The 24,289-nt window shown below is 40.4% G+C and overlaps 1 protein-coding gene across 13 annotated transcripts in view; it reads right to left on the reverse strand.

Moving 5' to 3' along the window:
* The window catches only part of MSANTD2 (Myb/SANT DNA binding domain containing 2), a 34,801-nt gene extending 10,817 nt beyond the window's left edge, over positions 1-23,984 (reverse strand). For 2 of the 13 annotated variants that reach the window (XR_010729245.1, XM_066259612.1), the window contains exons 1-2: positions 23,022-23,984; positions 19,426-19,470 (exon numbers count right to left, since the gene is read on the reverse strand). Coding sequence is in view for 8 of the 13 variants with exons in the window: in XM_066259612.1 (XP_066115709.1) it covers positions 19,438-19,470; positions 23,022-23,981 (993 nt within the window). In the remaining 5 variants the exon portion in view is untranslated. The other 11 variants (XM_066259608.1, XM_066259609.1, XM_066259611.1 and 8 more) reach the window with 10 other exon arrangements.
* Between the last annotated feature and the right edge of the window lie 305 nt (positions 23,985-24,289).

A 24,289-nucleotide genomic window follows, 5' to 3' on the forward strand; every position in this document is an offset into this window, starting at 1 on the left:
TGTTGTAAGAAAAAACAAGCCGTGAAACAGATTCTCAAATGTAGTTGCCAAACTGGCCATACTAGAAATGGATTACATAGTTATCTTAACATTCTGTCAACTAACTACGACAAATTTGATATTCTTTCAACCCAAATGATTAAAGAATACACCTGTTTGCAAACAAAGTCTTAAAAATCACATATTATATTCCACAAGAGAGAGGGGAAATTACACTGGGAGCAAATCTCCAGTGACTGATTATAGAAGGGTTGAAAACAATACCTCAGCCTAAGCAGATATATAGTTTGAAGCAAAAAACCCAAAAACTCTGTGAAATAAATTTATCTTCTTCCTTTAAACTTAATTACTACTTTACTTTGACAGTTACTAGCTGCTCTTAGTTAATTGTGGCAACATAACACACCACATTCATTTATTATCTTTAAGAAAGACTCTGGGGCCAGCAGAACTTTTACCTATTTTCTTAGGTTTTCTATACATTAAATCTGGCAAACTGACTTGCCAGTCACCTAAGTCCTTTAAAATCAACCAAACACCCCCCTCCCCCGCCAAAACAAAACATAAAAATACAGCACTTGTTTCACACTCCCATAGTTCTTAATGCTACACAGGAAAGTTTGGCAAGTGAAAGAATATTCTTAAATTTCCCTTTTCCTTTTCCTCTCCAGAGCAGAGATCCTTAACTTATTTGGGTCATAGATCTCCTCCCCAGAAAAATGTACATACAAAACAATTTCATGGGGAACATAGACTCTCTGAAGAGCCCAGACAATAACCTCAGGTTAAAACATCTGCTCTGTACCATGTAGTTGTTTCTTCTATAAAAGAATATAACAGGTAGTGGTCAGAAACCCAGAATAAGGGAAACTTCATTCAAGTCTTAGGTTTTACAAGAGATTCTAAGGATTGGGACATCCAGTGTAGGTACAATTTATCCATATTACTCACTATTCTGCTCATTTAGGTAGAACACCATTAATATTTCCTTTAAAAGGTAAGTTAGCAAAATTCCCATTTCTTGAAAGAATCATACAAGGATATCAACTTACTCTTTACAAAAATATAGCACTTTCTTCTATTTCCTGGGAAAGAAATATTTTTCTGAAGTGGCAAATAAGCAATATTAAATGATTCAGCAGTTATGCTGATTATCTTCCAACTCTATCACATAGTACTTGACCATTCATTATCTGATTAATATCAATATAAATGCTAGATAAATTTCCCAAGGTAACAACTTAAAACAGGGAAATTCACATATCTAGAAACAAGTATGTATAGGAAAGTAAGTTTTGACTATTTTCCTTAGTAGTCATAATGCTAAGTTTTAACATTTTCCCATTTTAACACTAAAAGGTCTCAAAGGAATAGGCAGTACCTATATTTATTCAGTTCTTAACCCAAAGGGATCAAAGTCTAATCTATTATTCCAACGGAACTGTTCATACTATGGTCAGCAATGTCTTCTTAATTACTAAGAGAAATGGTCCTCAAACTGTCCTTAAGTCATCTGAGTTTCCTGCAGCATTTGATATTATTTATTACCTATCTATGTCATTATCCTTGCCAATATCTCCTATAAAACTTTCTGTAATATATTGATTGACAGGGATGTGGGCGGAGTTGCCTAAGGCTCTAATGACAAACCAGGTTCCAACTTGCAAAATATTATGGAAGTTATGAATGGAAAAGAACTTTAGAGATCATCTAGTCCAAGTTCCTCATTTAACAAATGAGGAGCCAAGGCCCTAAGATAAACGAGTATTCCCTCAAAAGGGTTCTGGCATATAAAAATTACCAAATGCCGCCCACAAAATGTTAATGTTTCTTAAGAAAACTATGCTGCTAGAGAGCTCAATAAGGTAGGGATTATGTCTGCCCTGTACACTGTTTCTCTGAGCCCAGAAAAGGGCCCATCACATAAGGACCATTAAACATATTCATTAAGTAGGTAGGCCCTGGCCAGTTGGCTCAGTGGTACAATGTCCACCCAGTGTGTGGAAATCCCAGGTTCGATTCCCGGTCAGGGAACACAGGAGAAGTGCCCATCTGCTTCTCCACCCTTCCCTCTTGCCTTCCTTTCTATCTCTCTCTTCCCCTCCTGCAGCTGAGGCTCCTCTGAAGCAAAGTTGGCCCGGGCACTGAGGATGGCTCTGTGGCCTCCACCTCAGACACTAGAGTGGCTCTGGCCACAACAGAGCAACACCCCCTGGTGGGCGTGCCGGGTGGATCCCTGTCGGGTGCATGTGGGAGTCTGTCTGACTGCCTCCCTGCTTCTAACTTGGAGGGAGGGGAGGAAAAAAATATATATAGTAAATGAATTAATGTAAATTCTTGTTTGGGGAAGAGAGGGGCCATCTGCCAAATGAAGCTCTGCAGCCTTGTTCAAACTTTATTATTTCTTAAGCCTTAAAAATTAAATATTTTTTAAAAATATGGAGTAGTTCCTTTAAAGATAGCAAAGGGGAAAAAAAGACTGGAATTGTTTCCTGGATTGTAATAGAGTCAAACAAAAGAACGACCACCAGAAACCGACCGAGATCTTACCTCTCTGGAGCCCCGCTCTGCGGGGAACTGTTCAGGACAGAATTCTACCAGCTTGTCCTTCCTCCCGAAACTGGCTATCAACGACTCATTTTTATGTCTATAACTGGTCAGTACTGTCTTCACGAGGGAGAGATTCTTGCATAGAACAAATAATTTAGGAAATTTTGATTTTCAGTGAGTAGTATCAAGCCTTAAGTTTTCTGGGTTCTTCCATGCTAGCAGCTGAGGGTTTTGCGCAAGGAGGACATACTAATTGTGAAAAATAAACACCTTCCACTGCTCAAGGAATTATATTCATGTGGTCATAAAGCTTTTACTGTGGGTAAATTATACAGTACTCATACAATTGCTCATACTGGCAGCAACACTATAAAAGCCATACCTAATATGTATGGTCACGTTTAAGGACTTCTTTGGGATACAAGAATTCTTCAAAACATGGAATCAAGCACTTTTCTACTTAAAACAAAACAGGTAAAAAATTTAGAGTATACGGAACTACTTAACTATTTCATACAGATGTGGCAACAGGTAGTTACAGTCATAAAAGATAGTCATAACACTATTTGTCTAAAACTTCTTCCCCATAAAAGGGAAAAAATCAGCCGTTTAGTAAAGAAGTGACTTGCATTAGAGGTTGTTTTCCTCTGACGTACTCTATCACCTCTGAACTTGCTACATTAGAATATCTGTCAAATCTTTTCCTCAGGAAAAGATTGACCTTACACCCTGGGGCACAATCTCAAAGTGGTTCTTAGATAATATTTAAAATGTTATCTTTTACTTCTGTGTGATAACTAGTATATGATGATTCAAGAGAATCATCTTTAAAGTCCTCCCATACAAACATCCTGCATTACATACTAGTTGTTCCATAATCAACCATGTCTAAAAATTAAGATTTACACATGCACATATGTACACATACAACTTACAAAAATACCTCACACAACTATATTTGTATTGTACTGCTTCCTAAATACAATGGTACATTCCTCTATTCATGAGACCAATGTTTAAAAGGGAAACTTTTAAACAGGCCCTGGCTGGTGGCTCAGTGGATAGAGCATCGGCACGGTGTACGAATGTCCCAGGTGTTATTTCCGGTCAGGGCACACAGGAGAAGTGACCATCTGCTTCTTTCCTCCTCCCTCTCCTCCTTCTTTATCACTTCTCCTCCCTCAGCCAGTGGCTCAATTTGTTTGAGCATGGGCCCAGTGTTGAGGATAGCTTGTGAATAGCTCAGTTGGTCCAAGAATCATCCTCAGGTGCTAAAAATAGCTCAGTACTTGAGCATTGGCCCCAGACAGAAGTTGACAGGGGGATCTTGGTCAGGGCACAGGCAAAAGTCTGCCTATCTCCCCTCCTCTCACCAATAAATAAATAAACAAATAAATAGGAAGCTGTCCTCCCCTCCCTCCAGGCTATATTCCTTTCATATGCTCACATTATTCTCAGTTTTGTAGTTATTTTCTTATTAAAGTGGATCTTGAGAAAGAAGATACCTACTAAAAGGGCTCCAGGTGGCTAACAGGGCTCAAATTTTAAAAAACAGCCTAGCAACCATGTCTATACAGGGGCCTCTCTTGCAAACTGCACTTCAGGGAGAAGCCTGCACTAAGCTGTCTGCTTGCACTGTGTTCCTGTCATCTAAGCCAGCCCTTATAAATGCGTTTCTTGAATCCTGTTTCTACCAAGAATACCGAGACTTTCCACATCTAATTGGAGATAAGGAGCCATATCCCCATCAGCTGCTTCAATGACAAATCAGAGCAGGCTCCATTATGACCAATCAGGACAGTGTTCTATGGACCGATCAAACTGTGAGGATTTGGCGTCTTCCTTTGCATGAGGACAGACCAGTCAGGGACCAGGGGTGAGGGCTTCTGTCTGTATAAGTCAAACTCAGCCCTGATTCTGAAAGTACATTTTCCCTTTCCAGTGAAGACTGCCTTTCCCTAGCTAGAGCTGAAACCCCAAAGCTCTCTCTCCAGAGAAAACCAGCACATGTTAGAGCAGACTGGCACAGATCAGGGCAGACCAGCAAGGAACAGAGCAGAGCTGCCTAGCTGGAGAGGGACCTTGCCCTGGGGCCTCCTAACAGCAATACTGTTTTCATAGCCTGCTGTGTCACAATTGAGCTCTTTGCACTAAAACGTTTACTTCTTCACTGCACCACAAACTGGGAATTCCTGTTGGTGTTGAAATGACACCAACACCTGACCTTCAGTTGACACTAAAAACTACCATCTATAATGCAAAGATAATCTATAATAGTTTCCCATTAGTAAATTTTATGTATTTGATTGCGGGAAAAAGAAATAATCTTGACACTCAGGTAAAATCATCTAAAAATTAAGGTTATTGGAAATCCTCTACCACTTGACCTGTGGAGGCACAGTGGATAAAGCATGCTGAGGTCACCAGTTCAAAGCCCTGGGCTTGTCTGGTCAAGACACATATAAGAAGCAACGACAAGTTGATACTTCCTGCTCCTCCCCTGCCTTTGTCTCTCTCTCCCATTTAAAATCAATAAACAGTAAAATCTTAAAAAAAAAAAAAAAAAAAAAAAAAAAAAAAGAAAAAGAAATCCTCTATCAAGATATCTGGGTATGGCCCTGGCCAGTTGGCTCAGTGGATAGAGCGTAGGCTCTGTGTCAGATGTCCCGGTTCCATTCCCAGTCAAGGCACACATGAGAAGTAACTATCTGCTTCTCTTCCCCTCCCCCTCTCCCTTCTCTTTATTTCCCTCTGGCAGCCAGTGGCTCAGTTAGTCATAGGGTCAGCCTCAGGCACTGAGGGTAGCTGGCTGATTCATATTGATTGCAGCATTGGCCCCAGACCAGGGTCACTGGGTGGATCCTGGTCAGGGCACATGAGGGAGTCTGTCTCCCGGCCTCTCATTTAAAAAAAAAAAAAAAAGAAAGAAAAAGATATCTGGGTATAAGCATTAAGTCAAGATTCAGTCAATTTTTTGTTTGTTTGCATTTACATGGTGTAAACTACAGGTCATAAGTGCATGAAAAGAACACCTCTGACACAGTTCCTATGAAAAATCTGAAAATAAGCATGTTTTAAGTTATGCATCTATCCTGAACTTATTTAGAAAGTTGTTAGAAAGAAATTTAGGCAATCATTATATTTTTTATAATGATTTGGTAGGATTTTTATACTTTATTCTTACCTTTATAACATGGATGGGTAACAGCAACAGCCATATGAAAATGTCTGTACCTTCTACAAAAATCAAACTTTTCCCTATGTGTCTCAATGTCCCATGTAATGAAGGTAAACCATAAGTACTATTTTCCTAGTGTTCACAGTGTGCTGAGATTTGGGCTAGGCAGTTTACATTTATTATTCCTAATTATTATTTTTACTTTTTTTAATTCAGTGAGAGGAAGGGAGGCAGAGACAGAATCCCTCATGCACCCCAACCGGGATCCACCTGGCAAGCCCACTAGGGGGTGATGCTCTGCCCATCTGGGGCATTGCTCCATTGCTCAGCAACCCAGCTCTTCTTAGCACCTGAAGTAAGGCTATGTAGTCATCCTCAGCATCTGGGGCAACTCGCTCCAAAAGAGCCATGGCTGCAGGAAGAGGAGAGAGAGGTGAGAGAGAGGAGGGGTAGAGAAGCAGATGGGTGCTTATCCTGTGTGCTTTGATCAAGAATTGAACCTGGGACTTCCACATGCCAGGCTGACTCTCTACCACTGAGCCAACTGCCCAGAACCGATATTCCTAGTTTTTATAATAAAGCTAAAAGAGAGGGTCCTAGATAACAGACTTGGAGGAAGTTACTTGTGAGAGACTAAAAGGTGCAGGGCTGGGCAAAGGAACTGAAGACAGCTGGAACAGAGGCCTGGGCTAATCCCAGTGAGAGGTATGGAACTTGGATGGCTCTTCAGAGTTGTCCTGAATTGAAGCAAGGAGGCTTTACTTTTTTATTTAGGCACTGACCAGTGAGTGGACTCAGGCTGCCATAGGACAGGGAGCCTAACCTTGGAGGCAATGGTGGGATTCAGCCAGTTCACACCAGTTCGGCAGAACCAATACCTAATTTTTTGTTGAGTTCGGTGAACTGGTTGTTAAAACGGCCCTTCTAATCAGAGTTCACTCTAAGGTGGGCACCTGGGCAGCTGCCCAATGTGGAAATCACAAATTTACATTTCTTACTCTTATTTAACGTTCATCTGCACAACAGCATATTCTAAGTGCCTATAGTAAATTTCATTCCATCCATAGGTGAAAAAAAGTGCAAGTGAGGATGCCAATCAGGAAGCAATATGGAGCCTGACCTGTGGAGGCACAGTGGATAGTGTTGACCCGGAACATTCAAAATCCTGGGCTTGCCCGGTCAAGGCACATATGGGAGTTGATGCTTCCTGCTCCTCTCCCCCCTTCTCTCTCTCTCTCTCCTCTCTAAAATGAATAAATTTCAAAAAAGCAATATGGAATTATCATAACAGTTTTATTGTTTTTTGTCAGGTATTATTTAATATTGTTTCATTAATATTTTAAAACTCTTATAACATAATCTAGTTTTGTGTACATCTTTTATTGTTCTTATTTAAGTATTAAATGCATGAAATAATAAACTATCTTTCGGTATTTCTTTTTATATTTAAAACAGTCATTAGAGAAGAGAATGGGTTGTAAAATTATTTGAATCCCACCACTCCTTGGAGGAGACAGCTTCCTTGGGCAAAGATAAATTTCCAGGAGGAATCCAACCAGAAGCCATCATCAATCAGCACTCCAGGCACCTAAGGGGACTGACTGGTGCCTCATTACTGGTGGAAGGGTCTGGCACTGTTATCACATATGTACTGAAGATATGTGATGAACCTTACTTAACAGAAAAGAAAACTAAGAGAAAAGCAGCAACTTATTCAAGGTCACTATCAGAATACATTTAATGTAAATTAACCTTTGATTTCAAAACTAGAATTGGTATGCTTCTTTTCATCAGACATTGAAAAGTATAAAAAGTCACCACACTTACTTTTCTGCTATAGCTGCTGGGGAGTTTATAGCTCATTTTAATATTTAGTTGAAACAACCTTATTTACCTGGATTACAACTATACTCCCTCCACTGATTTTTTAATTTGTCTATATTTAGCTTTCTTCACCTGCATATCCTTTTCGTTGGTACGTTAATATTATATATAACAAAGCAGTCCATCTATCTCATCCCCATGTCATCTCTCAGGAGAAGAGTACCGAAACCATTTACACATTAGATGTACAATGTCAGATACTCTATGGCCTTCTTTGTCAGCCACATCCTTAACTGTTTTTATTGTCAAAAGGTAATTCTACTTTGTAAATGTTTTTCCTTCTATAATTCAAACTTACTTCCTTTAAGAAGAGTTGGTAGTCCAATAAATATCATCATTTATATTAAGACATGTGAATGTCTTCCACAGTAAGTTTTGTTTCAACACCTCTCTTAAATTCTTCCAAATCAATGTTTCTCATTGTATTTATTATTTAGGACACCATAAATTCTCTACAAGAATCTTTACATTTTGTGTTTTTAGGTCTATGATATGGAACACATATGAGCATAATACCCACTTGGGTGTTGCTATGTGATTTTGGTGTTGCATTATGACTGCTTATGATCACACTGTTGTCAAAATATTACTTCAATTGTCAAAATTTAATAAAGGTGGACTGATGATTAATAAGGGAGCAATGTAACCAAGTGGTTAAGAGCATGAAGTCAGATGGCTTAGTTTAGCTTCCCCACCTACTAGTTTTGTGACATTAGACAAATTAATCTCTGTGCCCCACCTTCTCTATCTGTAAGGTGGGGCTAATAACAACATTTCATTCATAGACTTGTGGGTGTTAAATAAAAAATATAAGTAATGCATTTAAAACAGTGTCTGCCCAATAGCTTACATTCAATAAATGCTAGCCATTATTGTTATCATTACAAAAATTATAGAGTCACACAATATGGAGACCAAAGTGCCTTATGAATAAAGGTTAGTTCAAGTAGAAAAAAATTAGCAACACAATTTTATTATAAAGCTAATGGCAGGATTAACAAACTCAGACAACCTAACTGTAGCACTATCAAAATCTTGTTTGGAAAAGCAGGTAAGTTTCAGCTAATCCATGTCCTCCAATATTAAAGAAATACTAGCTTGACTTTATTTTTATTTTATTAGTATTTAAAGGTATTTTATAATGTTCTTTTTGTTTGATAACATGTATGATGTATGTATAAAAGGGTTTTATACATAGATTTAGGTTTGTTACCTATTACATAACATTGTTACATATACATTTTTGCCCATCCATTATTATTCAAGTTTCAGAAACACCTGGCTATATCATCATAGCTTCTTCAACTTTTTGGTCTTATTTCTTTTTTTATAGATAAAAACAATCATTTAACCATTTCTAAAGGTTTACAGTGTTGGCAGAAACATGGTGACTAAAACACTGACTTAAAACAAAACGAGCCTTGGCCAGGTAGCTCACTTGGTTAGAATAGCATCCTGATACACTTGGGTTGCAGGTTCAATTCTTAGGGCACATACAAGAATCAACCAATTAATGCAAAGATAAGTGGAACAATAAATCAATGTTTCTCTCCCAAATCAATGAATAAGTTAAAAAAACAAACAACAACAAAAAAAAACCAAGGGAGAAAAAGGAATCTGGAGTGAGGATTCAGCCTTCGCTAGGCAACACTCAGCACAAATCAAATAAAAAGTTCGAATGACCCATGTATTTTCTTGGAGTTCAACAGAACAAAAAGCATGTAGACCTCTCATTCATTTTTGGGTGAATGGAAATTTACTGGAATTAAAATCAGATTTACCATCACTTTTTAAAAAATATTTCATGAATATGTGGCTAATGCAGAAGTTAAATTTTTCCATTGATTTTTCCTCTTAATTTTTTTTCTTTTTTTCAGTGGCAGAGGCAGAGAGAGTCAGAGAGAGGGAAGATAGGGACAGACAAGACAGGAAGGGAGAGAGACAAGAAACATCAACTCCTCATTGTGGTTCCTTAGTTGTTCATTGATTGATTCCCCACATGTGCCCTGACTAGGGGGCTACAGCAGACTGAGTGACCCCTTGCTTGAGCCAGCAACACTGGGCTCAAGTTGGTGAGCCTTGCCCAAACCCGACAAACCTGCGCTCAAGCTGGCAACCTTGGGGTCTTGAACCTGGGTCCTCCACGTCCCAGTCCGACGCTCCATCCACTGCGTCACCGCCTGGTCAGGCTCCTCTTAATTTTTAAATGTGATTTATATTACTTATATAAGAAAAATATTACTTTATACTAAATGTTCTAAAATTGGCACAACTCTGACCTATCAAAGTCCAACTATTAACCATGTTTCCTAAATTGCAGGAGAGAGAAGGAATATTACCTAGTTTTGCTGAAGACTGAACCTAGGAACCCAGCACAGGGTGGCTCATTACCTAACAAGTGAATGAATACTAACAATGCTGTACTTTGCTGCTTGGCGGGGCAAACTTCAGGGACAAGTGGACATATCATAATAAAAAGGCAAAATATAAAATCATGTGGCCTGACCAGTGGCAGTGCAGTGGATTGAGTGTCAGCCTAGGACACTGAGGGCCTCAGTTCAAATCCCAGAGGTTCCTGGCTTGAGCAAGGGGTCACTGGCTTGGCTTGATTCTCCTCCTCCACGCCATCAAGGCATGTATGTATGAAAAGCAATCAATGAACAACGAAAGCGAACCAACTATGAATTGATAATTTTCATCTTTCTCCTTCATCTCTCTCTATAAAAATATAAATAAAATAAAATAAAATCATGTAAAATACTCTTAATAAGCAGAGGCAAATGTATTTCTTTCTTGTGCATAATGAGAGATAGAAATCGCAAACTTTCTAAAATCAATAAGGCTGATATCAAGGAATATAATATTTGAAGGGTTTTTCTCAGTCTGTTAATTGTTAGGAATTGTATACTGTATTTTAAATATCATATTGTTTTCTATCAGAATGCAAGTTCTTTGAAGGCAGGGTCCCCACCGCGCCCCATCAGTTTTATTCACTGATGTATTCCCTGCACCTAAATCAATGCCTGGCATGCAGAAGTGACCCACTAGATTTTGCTAAATGAATAAATGTAATGAATATAAATTCTTTACGATTGTATGTGGCAGTTGAGAGATCAAACATAAGATTGAGGTAGGTACTTTTTGAACTATCATACTCTTCTCTCTAAATCATAAACCAGCTCTTTCCACTTAGAGAAAACTATTTGCAACTTTATGATAATAATAATAATAATAAAAACAGTTTGAGATAGACAAACTTTATTCTGGTTTTATTAATATCAATTACAAACATAATTGAGTTATTTGGATAAATGAAGGTGAAAATAGTAGAGAAACAATATTGTGAGCTTCAAAAATTCTAGCTATTATAACAAAGTAGTCTTACATAGGCTGAGAAAATGCAACTAGAAAACATCTAAATAAATAAACTTCCATTGTATTATATCAATTTATACTGAATAAAGTATTATTTGGTAGTTCAAAATATGTAATTTATGACTACAGCCAAAAACAAATGCATTATAAAAAAATGATGGCTGTTATTCCTAAAATGTTTGAGAATAAACACCAGTTTGTATTTTCCTAAGGCATGACAACACATCCTACTAAGTGACAAGATAACACTCACTTGATTAGTGCCAAGAAAAAAGAATTTCACTGGCTCTCAAGGACTCTCTCAACTACAAATAGGTAAGTATTATAAAGACTTAAATAAGTGCCTTTTCCCAATATGAAGACATTCTTTGATTATTTAGAACCGTAGGGGAAAGACCCCACACTGATTCAAAACTCCAGATAATTTTAACATGTGCATAGAGGCCCAGGTTCACTAAGACTTCATTTTGAACAATGAATGAAGTTTTTGGCAAACAGCAAGCAGAACACATTGCACGAACTACACAACAGAAATAAATTTAGAGTACCTAACAATCAATTGTTTAAAATCAAAGCTCTGTATGGTCTTATACAGCATGTGCTTCCAGTGTCTTTGTGTTTGAAACTCAAGTTTTTTCCTCTCATTTTTAAAAACACTTTTAAACAATTACACATTTTAACCTTCCAAAGGAGCAGAGGAAGGGGGGAGATGACTTCTATCTTAAGCTAGACATGAGCATATATTTCATAGTGCCCTATGACAATTAACTTTTGAAATTTTAGATCTGAATGTTAGTGCTTATCCTCAGTTATGTTAAAAAAGAAAAAGAAAAAAAAAAGGCAAAAGGATCACTTCTGAAGACTGAGTAATAAATTGGAATCCAAAAGACTGTGTATAGAGTAAATGCCCGAGGTAATAGGACTGTCCTAACCTAAAATGGGGTTTTAGTTGGATCTCGTTGGGTTCTAGGATCAACTGTAAAAACTTAAGTTATGAAGTACTGTGATAACCTTTGATGATACCACAAAGAATCCTCTGTGTAAGTTGGTACTGCAGTAAAGAGTGAGTTTTGTGACAGGTTAAGATCTAATAAATCCTATAAATTAGAATATTCAGATTCAGTGATGATATATTTGAAATCAGTTCTCCTTTATATTATCACTGTTTGTTCTATTTGACTGCTTGTCTAACTTATTGCAAGAAGCCTACATGTCTTTGTGCTTCCAGTCTTACCTTTTCCAATTCATTTTCCACATTATAGCCAGTTCTAGAATCTATGACTAACCACATCACTCTCCAGCTTAAAATTCTTTGATGATTAGGATAAAGTCCAAACTTCTCGGCACATCACCTGACCTCCTGTTTATGTCCCGTCTCATTTCTTACAACTTCGCACCTCCTTGCACCCTCCTCCCTCAAACCCTGACTTCAGCTGTTTAGAAGTACATATTATAATATAACACATTTCATTTCACCAGAATATTTGGGACATGACCAGTTCCAAATTAATGATGTTTCTAGGATTTTGATATCTTAAGTCTAAAAGGCCCAGATTCACTAAGATTTCATCTCATTTCATTATCTTCTAATCCTCTTTTATTTGATGTTTATGACCCATTAGTGCAGTGGTTCTCAAAGTGTGTGCCAGGGTGCCCTATGGTATTCCAGAGAAATATGTGCCTGTTGGGGACCAAAAAAACCAACAGGGTTTTTGGAGTTTAGATTTTTGGGGGACAGAGGTTTGGGGAATTGGCTGTAAGCTGACAGTCTGCCCAACCCCCCACCTTAGGTTGCAAAAGGCTGTTAAGCTGTTGTGCTGAATTGTTTACACTACCCTTCATGTTCCCCGGAAAGACTGGAGGCAAGTTTCTTCTATCCTTTGTTTGGTGTAAAGTTAAGATGATATGTATGGTGGGGGTTTTGGATTGATGATTAAATATAAGAAATTGTCTCTTGAAGCCTTTTGGATTTCTATAAAAGAAAAATATGTGGCAATATCTAAAAAAGGTTTGAACATTTTACTATAATTTTCAACATCCTATTTATGTGAATTATTATTTTCTACCCTCAACACAATTAAAAGAGTAAAAAGAGAGGAATTCTTCAATATATTGACAAGGAAATGAGAGGTTGCCTTTCAAATACATGCCCAAACATTGAAGAAATCACTAGGACACATCAGGCTCATGTTTCTCATAAACACAAGAACGAAAAAACCGGGACCCACCGAATTTACTAAATCTTACTAAGAATGTAACTATATAAAAAGATAACTTTTTTGTCGTTTTTTTAACCCTTTTTATAAATTCTAAGAATTATAACTCAAAAAATGTAACATAAAAACGTTTTTTAATGTCAGAATAAATTTAGTTTTGTCGTATTTATTTCGTTTAATTACCATAAAAGCACACTTGGACTTTATATTTTTTTGCTTTAATATTTGACTTAATTATTATAACATATTTCTCAGAAATTTGTATATAGTGCTCCTACAATTATTTGTAGGATTTTAAATGCGCCCTGAATTCAAAAAGTTTGAGAACTACTGCATTAGTGGGTTAGGAAATCAATTTTAGTGGGCTGTGACCACTTTTCTAAACACCCTGGGAGGTGAAGAGACAATATATAGGGGCTCAAGAAGCGTTCTGGTGAAGAGGACCTGGGGTGGTGAGAGGGTGGCTAGGGAGACGGTGAATGGGGAGCTGGTGCAGGTTAGAGGGGATGGTGCAGGTGAGGGCATTTGAGGTTTGACAGCTTGGGGGAGGGAGACTGGCTGAACCTGTGGGCACAGTGCAGGCACGTTATAATGGGGAGGTGTTACGCCCACACCAGGTGTTGGCATACATCAATGAGGCCACATCCAGCCTACCTGGAGTATCCCTGGTCTACTCCATGCCCTCCCGGAATGTGTCCCTGCGGCTGCAGAGCCTCCAGGAGAAAGACTCCGGGTCCTACCACTGTTCTGTGAATGTGCAAGACCGTCATGGTGTAAACATGGGCCATAGCAGCAAAACTTTAGAACTCGATGTGTTGGGTAAGTGAGAACCACACACTTTCCAATACCTCCACCATCACCATGAAAGGTCAGGCAGGTCTCTCTCCCAAATGGCTGAGTGTAAACATTGGAGGAGGGGTCAATAGAGTGACACAGGGTATGTGTGTGTGTATGTCTGCTGGTCTCTTGGGTGTAAGCTGTTAACCTGTCTTCCCTCCCTCAGTTCCTCCAGCTCCTCCATCTTGCCATCTCCTGAGTGTGCCCTGTGTGGGGACCAACATGACCCTGAGCTGCCGGTCCCCGAGGAGTAAACCAGCTGCTCAGTACCAGTGGGAGCGACCACCCCCATCTTCTCAGGTTTTCTTTGCACCAGTCTTAGGTGAGGGATGTCGGGAGACAGCTGGGACTGTGGCTGGGGTAGGGGGGAGGTGAGAGGTACCAGAGGGACTGGGGTGAAAGGGGAGGCAGAGCTGAGAAGTACTGGGGAGGAGGTGGGGGTGTGTGGAGAAAGCTGTGTTGGGTGCTTTTACATGCTGTATAAGGGGACCTATAGCCTAGTGGTTCAGAAGCTAGATTACCTATGCTCAAATAGAACAGAACATACAAAAATGTGTCACACATAGTTAAGTATAGTGTCATTAAATAAGCTAATATTTGTAAAGCACTTAGAAGAGTGCACACAGTAAATTCTACACAAGTGTGAGCTATGTTCATTATTATTTTGTGATATTTGTTTCAGCTACTCATATATATTATATTGAGTGCTAGGCCAAAGAGTAAAATATATTCTTATTTTATGCTCAAAAAGGTGCTTTATCATGGATATTTGCTATAACTTCAATTAAACACTATAAAAGTTATTCATCAAAACATAAATTATCTGGAATTGGTATGTATACTATACTGTTAAGCTAAAACTACCTTCCCTAATCTTTTGCATGTTTCTTTATGACACCACCAGCCATTCATCTGTAGCTTTTAAGTTATACCTTTACCAAATGGCATACTATGGCAAATTTTTCTTCAATTGAAAAGGCATGACTTTTTAGAAATTGGATTTATTAGGGCAACACTAGTTAACATAATTATACAGGTTTCAGGTGCCCAGTTCCACAACACATCTCCCTATACCATATTGTGCATTCACCTCCCAAATCAAGTCTTCATCCATCACCATTTATGCCCCTATACCCTCCTCTGCCTCCCCTTTCCTGGCAGATCATCCCACTGTTGTCCGTGTCTGTTTTATTTTGGTCCTTTTTTGCTTTATCCCTCCACCTCCCTCACTCAGCAACCCCCCCTCCCTGCTAGCTTCAGCCTGCTCTCTACGTGTGTGAATCTGTCTCTAGTAAAGGTATCTTTTTAAACAGCTGATTATTTATAAATTACTTAGAATAACTACATTATTTAGATGCTTCCAGTTTTGGATTCTCGAACAAAATATATCTTACTGTGTCTATAGTTTGCACCATTTTAAGTTGAACTGTTCCCCGGCTTTTACCCCAACTGCTCATCTGTCTCTAATCCCTTCTGCCCAATTCAGTCTCACTTCATCTTCAGGATCTACCTCCTAAAAAACCTAAGCCATGCCCTTCCTGTGTATACCTGTAGCACCATGAGCTTGTCAACACAATACCTGCTCACAAATACTGTGACTCCACCACTGGAAGGTGGACACCATGACAGTTAAATGGTACACTGCTATATTTCTAGGACCTAATGCAGGAGGCACTCAAATGTTTATTGTTAAATAATAATAATAATAATAATAAAAAAATCAAAGTCCTTAGTATTTATAGAAACCCAGAGATTAATCTGTCAATTGAGTGATAAAAGGGAATGAGCAAGATCTCCAAATCCTCCCCCAGGAGCTTAGATTTTTGCCAAGAGTTAAGCTCCACACCTTTCCCATTTCCTAAGTGCAATGGAATTCAAGAGCCCACTAATCAAATCAGTCAAGAAAGATATTGAAAAAATGCTCCTAGTTCTAAAGTAGTGGTCTTCAACTGGGTAGTCATATGCTTACTTTATTGATTGACTCATCAAGGAACCTTAAAACCTTAGGGATTCCTGTCATTCCCAGTACATTTTAGGCGTGAAGGTTGGTTTCTTAATGAACAACCAAAGCAATATAGGTTATTAATATTGTTTCATTTAAATGCAAGTGGAATATTGTCTGATCATCATTTTCAAGATACATTTGATAGAACCTACAGATAAAAACTTTGCGTGAATTTTTTTCAGATTCAGAGTATATTATTATTCAATAAATTTTACAGCCAATCCTCATCTTACTCATCTCACACTAGATTTAATATTTCCTATATCAGTTTTAAAATGTTCGAGAGAGTACATGGATTTCAAAACTCTTTTGGGAATATATAAGCAAAAGAGTTGTTCTGGCTAATATAATAACTACTAGCCACATATAAATATTTAAATTTAAATTAACTAAAAATTCAGTTTCACAGTCATACTAACTACATTTCAAATGTTAAACAGCCACCTTTGGCTAGTGGTTACTACACAGCAGGTGTTGGACAGTGCAGATATTGAACATTCATATCACCACAGAAAGCTCCATTAGACAGCACTGTTCTAGACAACTAAGAGTATGCCACTGTTTGCCCCAGCCAACTGAGGTCCCCCTAGAATGGTGGGCCTTTTTTTCGGGGTTAGGGGGGTGAGTGAGAGACAGACAGACAGGGAGACAGATGAGTAATATCAACTCGTAGTTGTGTCACTTTAGTTGTTCACTGATTGCTTCTTATATATGCCTTGATGGGGGGGGGGGCCTCCAGCGGAGCCAGGGACTCTGCTCAAGCCAGCAACCGTGGGCTTCAAGCCAATGACCTTTGGGCTTAAGCCAGTGATCATGGGATCATGTCTATGATCCCACATTCAAGCCAGTGACCCTGCACTCAAGCTGATGAGCCTACCCGCAAGCCAGCGATTTTGGGGTTTCAAAACTGAGTCCTCAGCATCCCAGGTTGATGCTCTATCCACTGGGCCACAAGTTAGGCGTTTTCTTTTTAAAATGTTTATTTGAGAGAGAGGAACGGAAAGAGAGAGAGGAACATCAATCTGTCCCTGTATGTGCCCTGACTGAAGATTAAGCTGGCAATCTCTATAGTACTTCGGGATGATGCTCTAACCAACCAAGTTATCTGGCCAGGTTCCGTTTTTCTTGACTTCTACCAAAGTTCCTCCTACTCAGGGATAAGGTAACAGGAGTTTAAGAAGAAGGAACCTTGAACTCCCCACAGAGGTCTGAGTGCATAGCCAAGAGAATCCTTTCATAATATAAAGACTTCTTTAACACTCTGAATAACAATTTTTTACCCACACTATTCAGTATGGTAGCTACTAATGACATGTGGTTATAATTTAAAATTGATTAAAATGAAATTCAGTAACCTATTCATTCAGTTTCAACATGTGCTTGTTAGATCCTTACTTCCAAAACTGAAAGCCTAAATATAAGTGTATAGTTGGTAGTCTAAATCTATAGTCATTTGCAGGTTACTACTACTAATCATATATATAGGCTATGTGGTATACACTATCATATACGGTCCATTGTTGACCAAAATGTTGTTAATACAGTACATAACTATATCCTTTTAAGATACACATCAAGCCCCTGTCAGATTCACAGGAAGAAAAACAAACCAGAATGCACAAGCTTTTGGGTGACAGTGGCATCGAAACAACAGAAACTGAATATCTAAAAAATAGAAGGGAACAAATCTGACTCAATCTTATTAACTATTTGAATAGTATAGTATACAGTACTGTATTACTTGGAAATCTTTCAATGATAATACAAAAGAAAAGTCTTGTTTGCAAACACTAGAGAAAAGTCCTCAGAGGTGGGCAGAATCTGATAAAATGCTTACACAGGGGCAAGCATTTGGCTCCAAGTTATCTTTGCCCTATTGGCTCTTTACAAACAATGACTAGGCTTTACAGCAAAAAGAAAAGACTAGGCCCTGGCTTGTTGGCTCAGTGGTAGAGTATCCGCCTGGCGTGTAGATGTCCTGCATTCAATTCCCCATTAGGGCACACAGGAAAAGCGCCCATCTGCTTCTCCAACCCTCCCCCTCTTACTTCTCCCCCTCCCTTTCCCTCTCTCTCTCTCTCCTCCTCTCCTGCAGCCATGGCTTGATTGGAACAAGTTGGGCCAGGCGCCGAGGATGGCTCTATGGCCTCCACCTCCCTCAGGCACTAAAAAAGGCTTGGTTGGAGCAACAGAGCAATGCTCCAGATGGGCACAGCATCATGCTCTAGTGCAGGGGTCCCCAAACTTTTTACACAGGGGGCCAGTTCACCGTCCCTCAGACCGTTGGAGGGCTGGACTACAAAAAAAAGTATGAACAAATCCCTATGCACACTGCACATATCTTATTTTAAAGTAAAAAAACAAAACGGGAACAAATACAATATTTAAAATAACAAACAAGTAAATTTAAATCAACAACCTGACCAGTATTTCAATGGGAACTATGCTCCTCCACTGACCACCTATGAAAGAGGTGCCCCTTCCAGAAGTGCGGCGGGGGCCAGATAAATGGCCTCAGGGGGCTGCATGTGGCCCGCGGGCCGTAGTTTGGGGACCCCTGCTCTAGTGGGCTTGACAGGTAGATCCTGGGCAGGGCGCATGTAGGAGTCTGTTTCTGCCTCCTCTCCTCTCAATTAATTTAAATAAATAAATAAATACATACCAAATATACTATATTGTGATTTGTCTGCTAAAGTACAAAATTTGTTCCAAAGATTATGACAATTATTGATGAATAAATCTAAGCAATATCCCTAAAAATAATGCTGGTGGGAAAACAGCCTACCACTTAGAAATACATCTGATAGCATCAGCACTGATCCAGCAACGACCAATGTTTTAGGTCATGCAGTCACCTTGCATTTCATCTTCAGGCAGAGCTGAAAGAACACATCTGTTTCAAAGACATAAAGCCAACTCTGAAGAGGCAAATTTTTGGAGAAAACCCAAAAATATGGAATTTAAGAATGAGTTTACATCAGATTAACTGACAGAAGTGTGAATACAGTATGTGGCTTGAGGTGATTGTTTTCATGAATTCCAATTCTAGAAAGATTTTTCAACTACTACAATATGAACTATGATGTGCTCTCTCCCTTTTTTGAAGTCATCACACTTATTATCTGTTTTAGTATGATGTATACCATCCCTTATGTTGTCTTGAAGAGCATTTAACTCTCTGATATATGTATACAGACTTCAACTGCACTATAAGCTCTCAGACTGCGTATTACAGTTCTTTTATTCACCCTAACATCTAGTAGACAACCTTATACATAGCAAGCACTCGAGTAGTTGATAAATAGAGATATGAAGAAAACCCCTATACAAAAGGATAAAAATCATGTAGTGATTAGACAGAAAATCACCTATTTGTTTACCTGGCTCCAAAATTAGGCAGGAATTGTTAGCAGACAAATTTTCTTCTGGCAAACAAACAAAAAGTAACAAAACATCAGAGCCAAACAATAGTCTAGGCAGCAACACAGTCTCAAACATACTCATTTTATCCAAATGACTGAACAAGTATTAATAACAGGCATATCAGACTTCAAAATGAAACTCTTTGTAGCAATACACATGTTTATTTGACTTTAAGTTAAAATTCTGTGTGCTTAGAAATATAATCACTTGGGTAATATTTAAAAATTGTACTTTGGTAGCAAAATCCAAAAGCTATTAATTCAACTTCAATATTTACAATTTCAATACTTCCATTGTATAGATAAGAGCACTGAGGCACAGTCCAGAGAAGAGAAATGATGAGCTTTAAGGTTATTCAGGAAGGTAGTCAGAGAAGAGGCTGGGATAGGACTCAGCTTTCTGATGCCTTCATATGATGAGATGAAAGCTCCTAGATCAGTATGCTGAAACTATGATTAAGAAAAGTTTCCTGGAAAAAAAAACTTTAAGTTACTATATATCTCTTCCCGCCTTTCAAACTTAGAAGAAATTATTTAGAGTTTTCATAATTGAAGTTTGACAGATATTTAACACACATTAGACCAGAAATGTAACTGATAGACAGTGTATCTTCTCCATGAGCCTCTAACATGAATTCACATTTTTTAAGTGAGCACATTATATTAGTCTGTACAAGAATTCCCCATGGTCCATCTTACTGATCTACTTTGTTTCTATTTTGTAAAATGCAAAGCAAAAAAAGTTATTGAATTTCTTTTTGCAGTTCTCATCAAAACAATTCAGCAAAAGAGATTTCTAAATTACTTGTTCTAATTGGCATTTTGGGATCTGGGAATCTAAAGGTTTGTTTTCAGGGGTTTGAGATTCTCTGAGAATTTTTTTAAGACTTTTATTTTCATAAATATAATCTGAATTACTTGGGACATCTACCTCATAACTATGTAAGGCTATGATTTTACTCACCATATTTGCTTGTATGCTTAAAATGACATTCATACTAAGTCTCCTAGAGGGGCAGAGCTTAGTTTTCAATGCAGTATTCTTCTTTTTTTCCAATGCAGTATTTTTCAAACTGGGTTTCAAAGTCTATGTCTTTGGGTTAAAGTTTAAATAACATTGCTCTAGATTTTTTATACTTTCCAAAATTTATTTTCTAGACTTTATTTGGTGAATTTAATAAATATGGATCCAGAGCCTACTATGTGCTAGGCACTGGACCTACAGTAGTGAACAAGAGACCAGAACTTGTCTTTACAGAGTTTATAATTCTGACAGGAAAGATCAACATTATTAACCAAAGAAATCTGTTCCTTGGTTTAAATCACACTAAAGGAGCACAGCCCTTAAAAAGATATGTGCCCGCCTTATCAATTGCTACTGGGGATCAGAGAACTCATCATTATTTTCAACATATTCTCAAAATATACTAAGATCTTGAGGTCAATTTGGTCTTATCTCTTTGGAGACAGGTAAACTTGATGCTTTTAAAAATATTCTTCAGAGAAGCTCAATCTCCTTTCCTTGCTTTAGGTTATATTTCTCATAACTGGACAAAGATGAGACCCAACTAGAGATTCCCTGGTCAAGTGAGAAACAATTTTATAGATACATTTATATTCAATGAGGTTTTGATAGCAAAGCACTTTTTCCCTTTGATTGGGGAATTTCTATGGACAAAAATCAAGCTAAAACAGTCACAAATGCCTAAGGTGCACTTCTAAACTCAAGAAAAGTAACAGACAGAAGCTAATCAGCACATTGCAAAAACAACCCGCCCCCCTCCATGAACCTTAATGACCTTGAATGGAAGAAAGAATGAGATCTAGTGAACAGTGGTTACTATTAGCTACTACAGTTGACCTCTGAATAACGCAGAGATTAGGAGCACCAACTCCACCCCTCACCTCCACACAGTGGAAAACCGGGACATAACGTTTGACTCCCCAAAACCTCAACTACAGTGGGCCTTTCGCACCTGAGGATTCAATCAAGCACGGTTGGGAAAGCGAAAATACCGTTTTCGATCAGGGTTGGTTGAATCCGCGAATGCTAAACACCATATAAAAAAAATATGGGTACCCTTAGCCGCGTGGTTTGATAGGTTAGAGCTTCCTCCTGAACCTCAGAGGATGCAAGTTGGATCCCAGGTCAGGGCACATACAGGGATGTTTCTCTCTCTCTCAAATTAATAAAGATTAAAACTAGTTAAAAAATAAAAACTAAGTGGACCCACACAGTTCAAAATCCTGTCTGTAAACTATGAATGACATCCCTCGGGTTTGCTGTTTAAAAAAAAGGGGGGTTGGGTGAGTCATAAGACATGTTATCAAGTAAACCAACTTAATTTTGTAATTGAGAAATGGGCGTCAAATTCCTTGAACAACAGTTAATAAGTCTGAAATGTCTTAGTTTCTGAACTAAATTTCTGAAGGAACAGTGTTCCCAGACGAACACTTCTTGAGCCAAGATCTCTAGAACTTTGGAGCACTCTCCTCCTTCAGCGTGGTAATCACTGTCTTCACTGGGTTTTTATCCCCACCCCACTACCCAGGAGTTCCGGAAAAAGTGCCATCCCTTTCAGAAAAGAAGTTCACAGACACTATGACTATGAACGAGAAGTAGGTCAGTGAAAAATGGGAGAAAGAATCCTACCAGAATCTTTCAGCAGACAGTGATGAGGGAACTAGCTCACCTAAAAAACAACTCCACATCAGCTTATGCTACAAATCTGAACGCCTAGATTAAAAGTCGGTAAAAACATCAAAACGATAACCCGGCTGGTGGTATAATTTCTAGCCCAAATTAAGCCTCTGTATTTAAACATCCACGTATACAAGGATGGCCAGATGCACACTGAGAGCTTTACTTGTCACCACATCCGGCACGATAACTAAATCAGGGAAAAACTGGTTTTCATGAAGGAATTTAGTAAGATACCTCAAGCCAAAATAACTCTGGAGGCATCAACACTCCAAATTCCAGACCAACTCTCTGCCAGCCTAACTTCACAATAACAATGCACTATCTGGCTCCAATCAAGCCTTTCCAATTCTCCAAAGCATCTCCAGTCTTACTCGTCCTTCATAGCTCAAGTTAGAAGCAAGGCGACTGACACAAAGGCCAGTCATCCGAAGGCGCTGTTTGTACGGCTCTGCCTCTGCACTCATTTGAAGATTCCTAAGCTGGGGGTCCACCGGCCCCCCTCTGCCTGGAACAAAGCGAGACCCCGGCGGTGGGGTTGAGAGCGCCCGGGCCCAGGGACGCCCGCCGCGCACAACCAGAAACAACCAACTTCAGAGCACAGGAACGTCTTCCATTGGCAAGAAAGAGGGGCGGCGGCAGGCACGCCCAACTTCAAACTCGGGAAACCTACGGGCTGGCGGCCATCTGGAGAAAAACCCCTTCCCAGGGAGAGAAGAAAAAGGCGAAGAGATGCAAGTCGCCCACAGGGCTCCGGTGGGAGCCCCGAGCTCGGACCGGCCCCGCCCCCGAGGTCCGCTCCCCGCCTCCTCTTTGCCTCGGGTTCGCTGCCCCGGGCCGGCCGGCCGGTTACCTTGATGCGCTCTCGGCACTGGGACGGCGTCCGCTCGTAGCCCAGCTCGGCCAGGGCCCGGGACACGCGCTCGTACATGGCCGGCCCGGGCGCCTTGCTGCCGAATACCGTGCCGGCTCCCTCCAGCTGCTGGTACCGCGCCTCCACCAGCCGCTCGTTGCCCCACACTGCGATGAGCGCGTTGGTCTCGGCCGGCGTCCACGACATGCCGCGACACGCGGCGGCGGGGGCTCCCCAAGACGAGGCGGCACTGCGGCCCCCCAACCCCAGCCCGAGACCCCCAGACGCCGTTGTCCCCGAGCCCGCCGCACTGCCCGGCCCGAGGGGGGAGGCGCCCCGAGGCGTAGAGGGGTCGGACAGCGAAGGATTCCCGTCGCTCAGGCCACCAGGAGAGGCAGGGGAGAGCACCTCCATCTTCGGGATTTTAAGCGGCGAGTTGGCGGGCCGCTCGGAACCACAGGGCGCAGCCATTTTCCTAGCGGCCGCCACTGCAGCGCTCGGAAGTGACGCACCCGCGTTTCCGGCCGCCGCGGTCTCCCGGGCCGCCCTAGGGCCTGACTTGGCCGGGGTTGCGCGGCTTGGCGTCGCGGCTTCCCGGTGCAAACCGTCGGCTCGCCGCGGTCTCTCTCCGCGCGCCCGCCCGCGCCGGTTTCTCCCTTCCTGGGGCGAGGGCTGCGGAGAGGGCGCGCCGGAGCTCCGCGCGGAGGAGAAGGGAGGGGGCATGAGGGCGCACTGTGCGGACGGAGCGGAGCCTCCCCACTTCCTCTCCACCCTCAGCCCCCGCGAGGGAGGGCGCCGCGCGGGGCCGCGGTTAAGGGGGAATGGACCGTCGCGCTCCTCTCCGACTCGGCTCGGCCGTCCCTCCCCCCTGCCGGGCCGGGTCACAGGGCCGACACCCGAGTGGAGGCCGAGAGCTCGGGACGTGTGTCCAGGGAGGTGACAGAGCTGGAGGTCGATCATCTCTTGGGAAGGTTTTAAAAAGCAGGAGTCCTGTAGTTTTTCTTGAAACCCAAGTGCATTATTTAAAGGAAAGCAATTATGATAGATTTTCCAGTCAGTGTAGGTGGGTGGGTGGGACCGTTTGCCGCAGAATTAGACCTCTTACTGCGTTTGTACAGTTTATTTATAGCGTACATTTATGTTCGAACACCGGAGCCCAGCAGAAAAGTTACTTCCCAATACCATTCTCCATTCTCCCTGATTTAAAAGTTGAACTGTTTTCCTCACTGTTTTAAGGAAATTAAAAAGAAGACTTCAGTTATGACGGC

The sequence above is a fragment of the Saccopteryx bilineata genome, chromosome 2 (assembly GCF_036850765.1).
Source record: "Saccopteryx bilineata isolate mSacBil1 chromosome 2, mSacBil1_pri_phased_curated, whole genome shotgun sequence".
NCBI lineage: Eukaryota > Metazoa > Chordata > Mammalia > Chiroptera > Emballonuridae > Saccopteryx > Saccopteryx bilineata.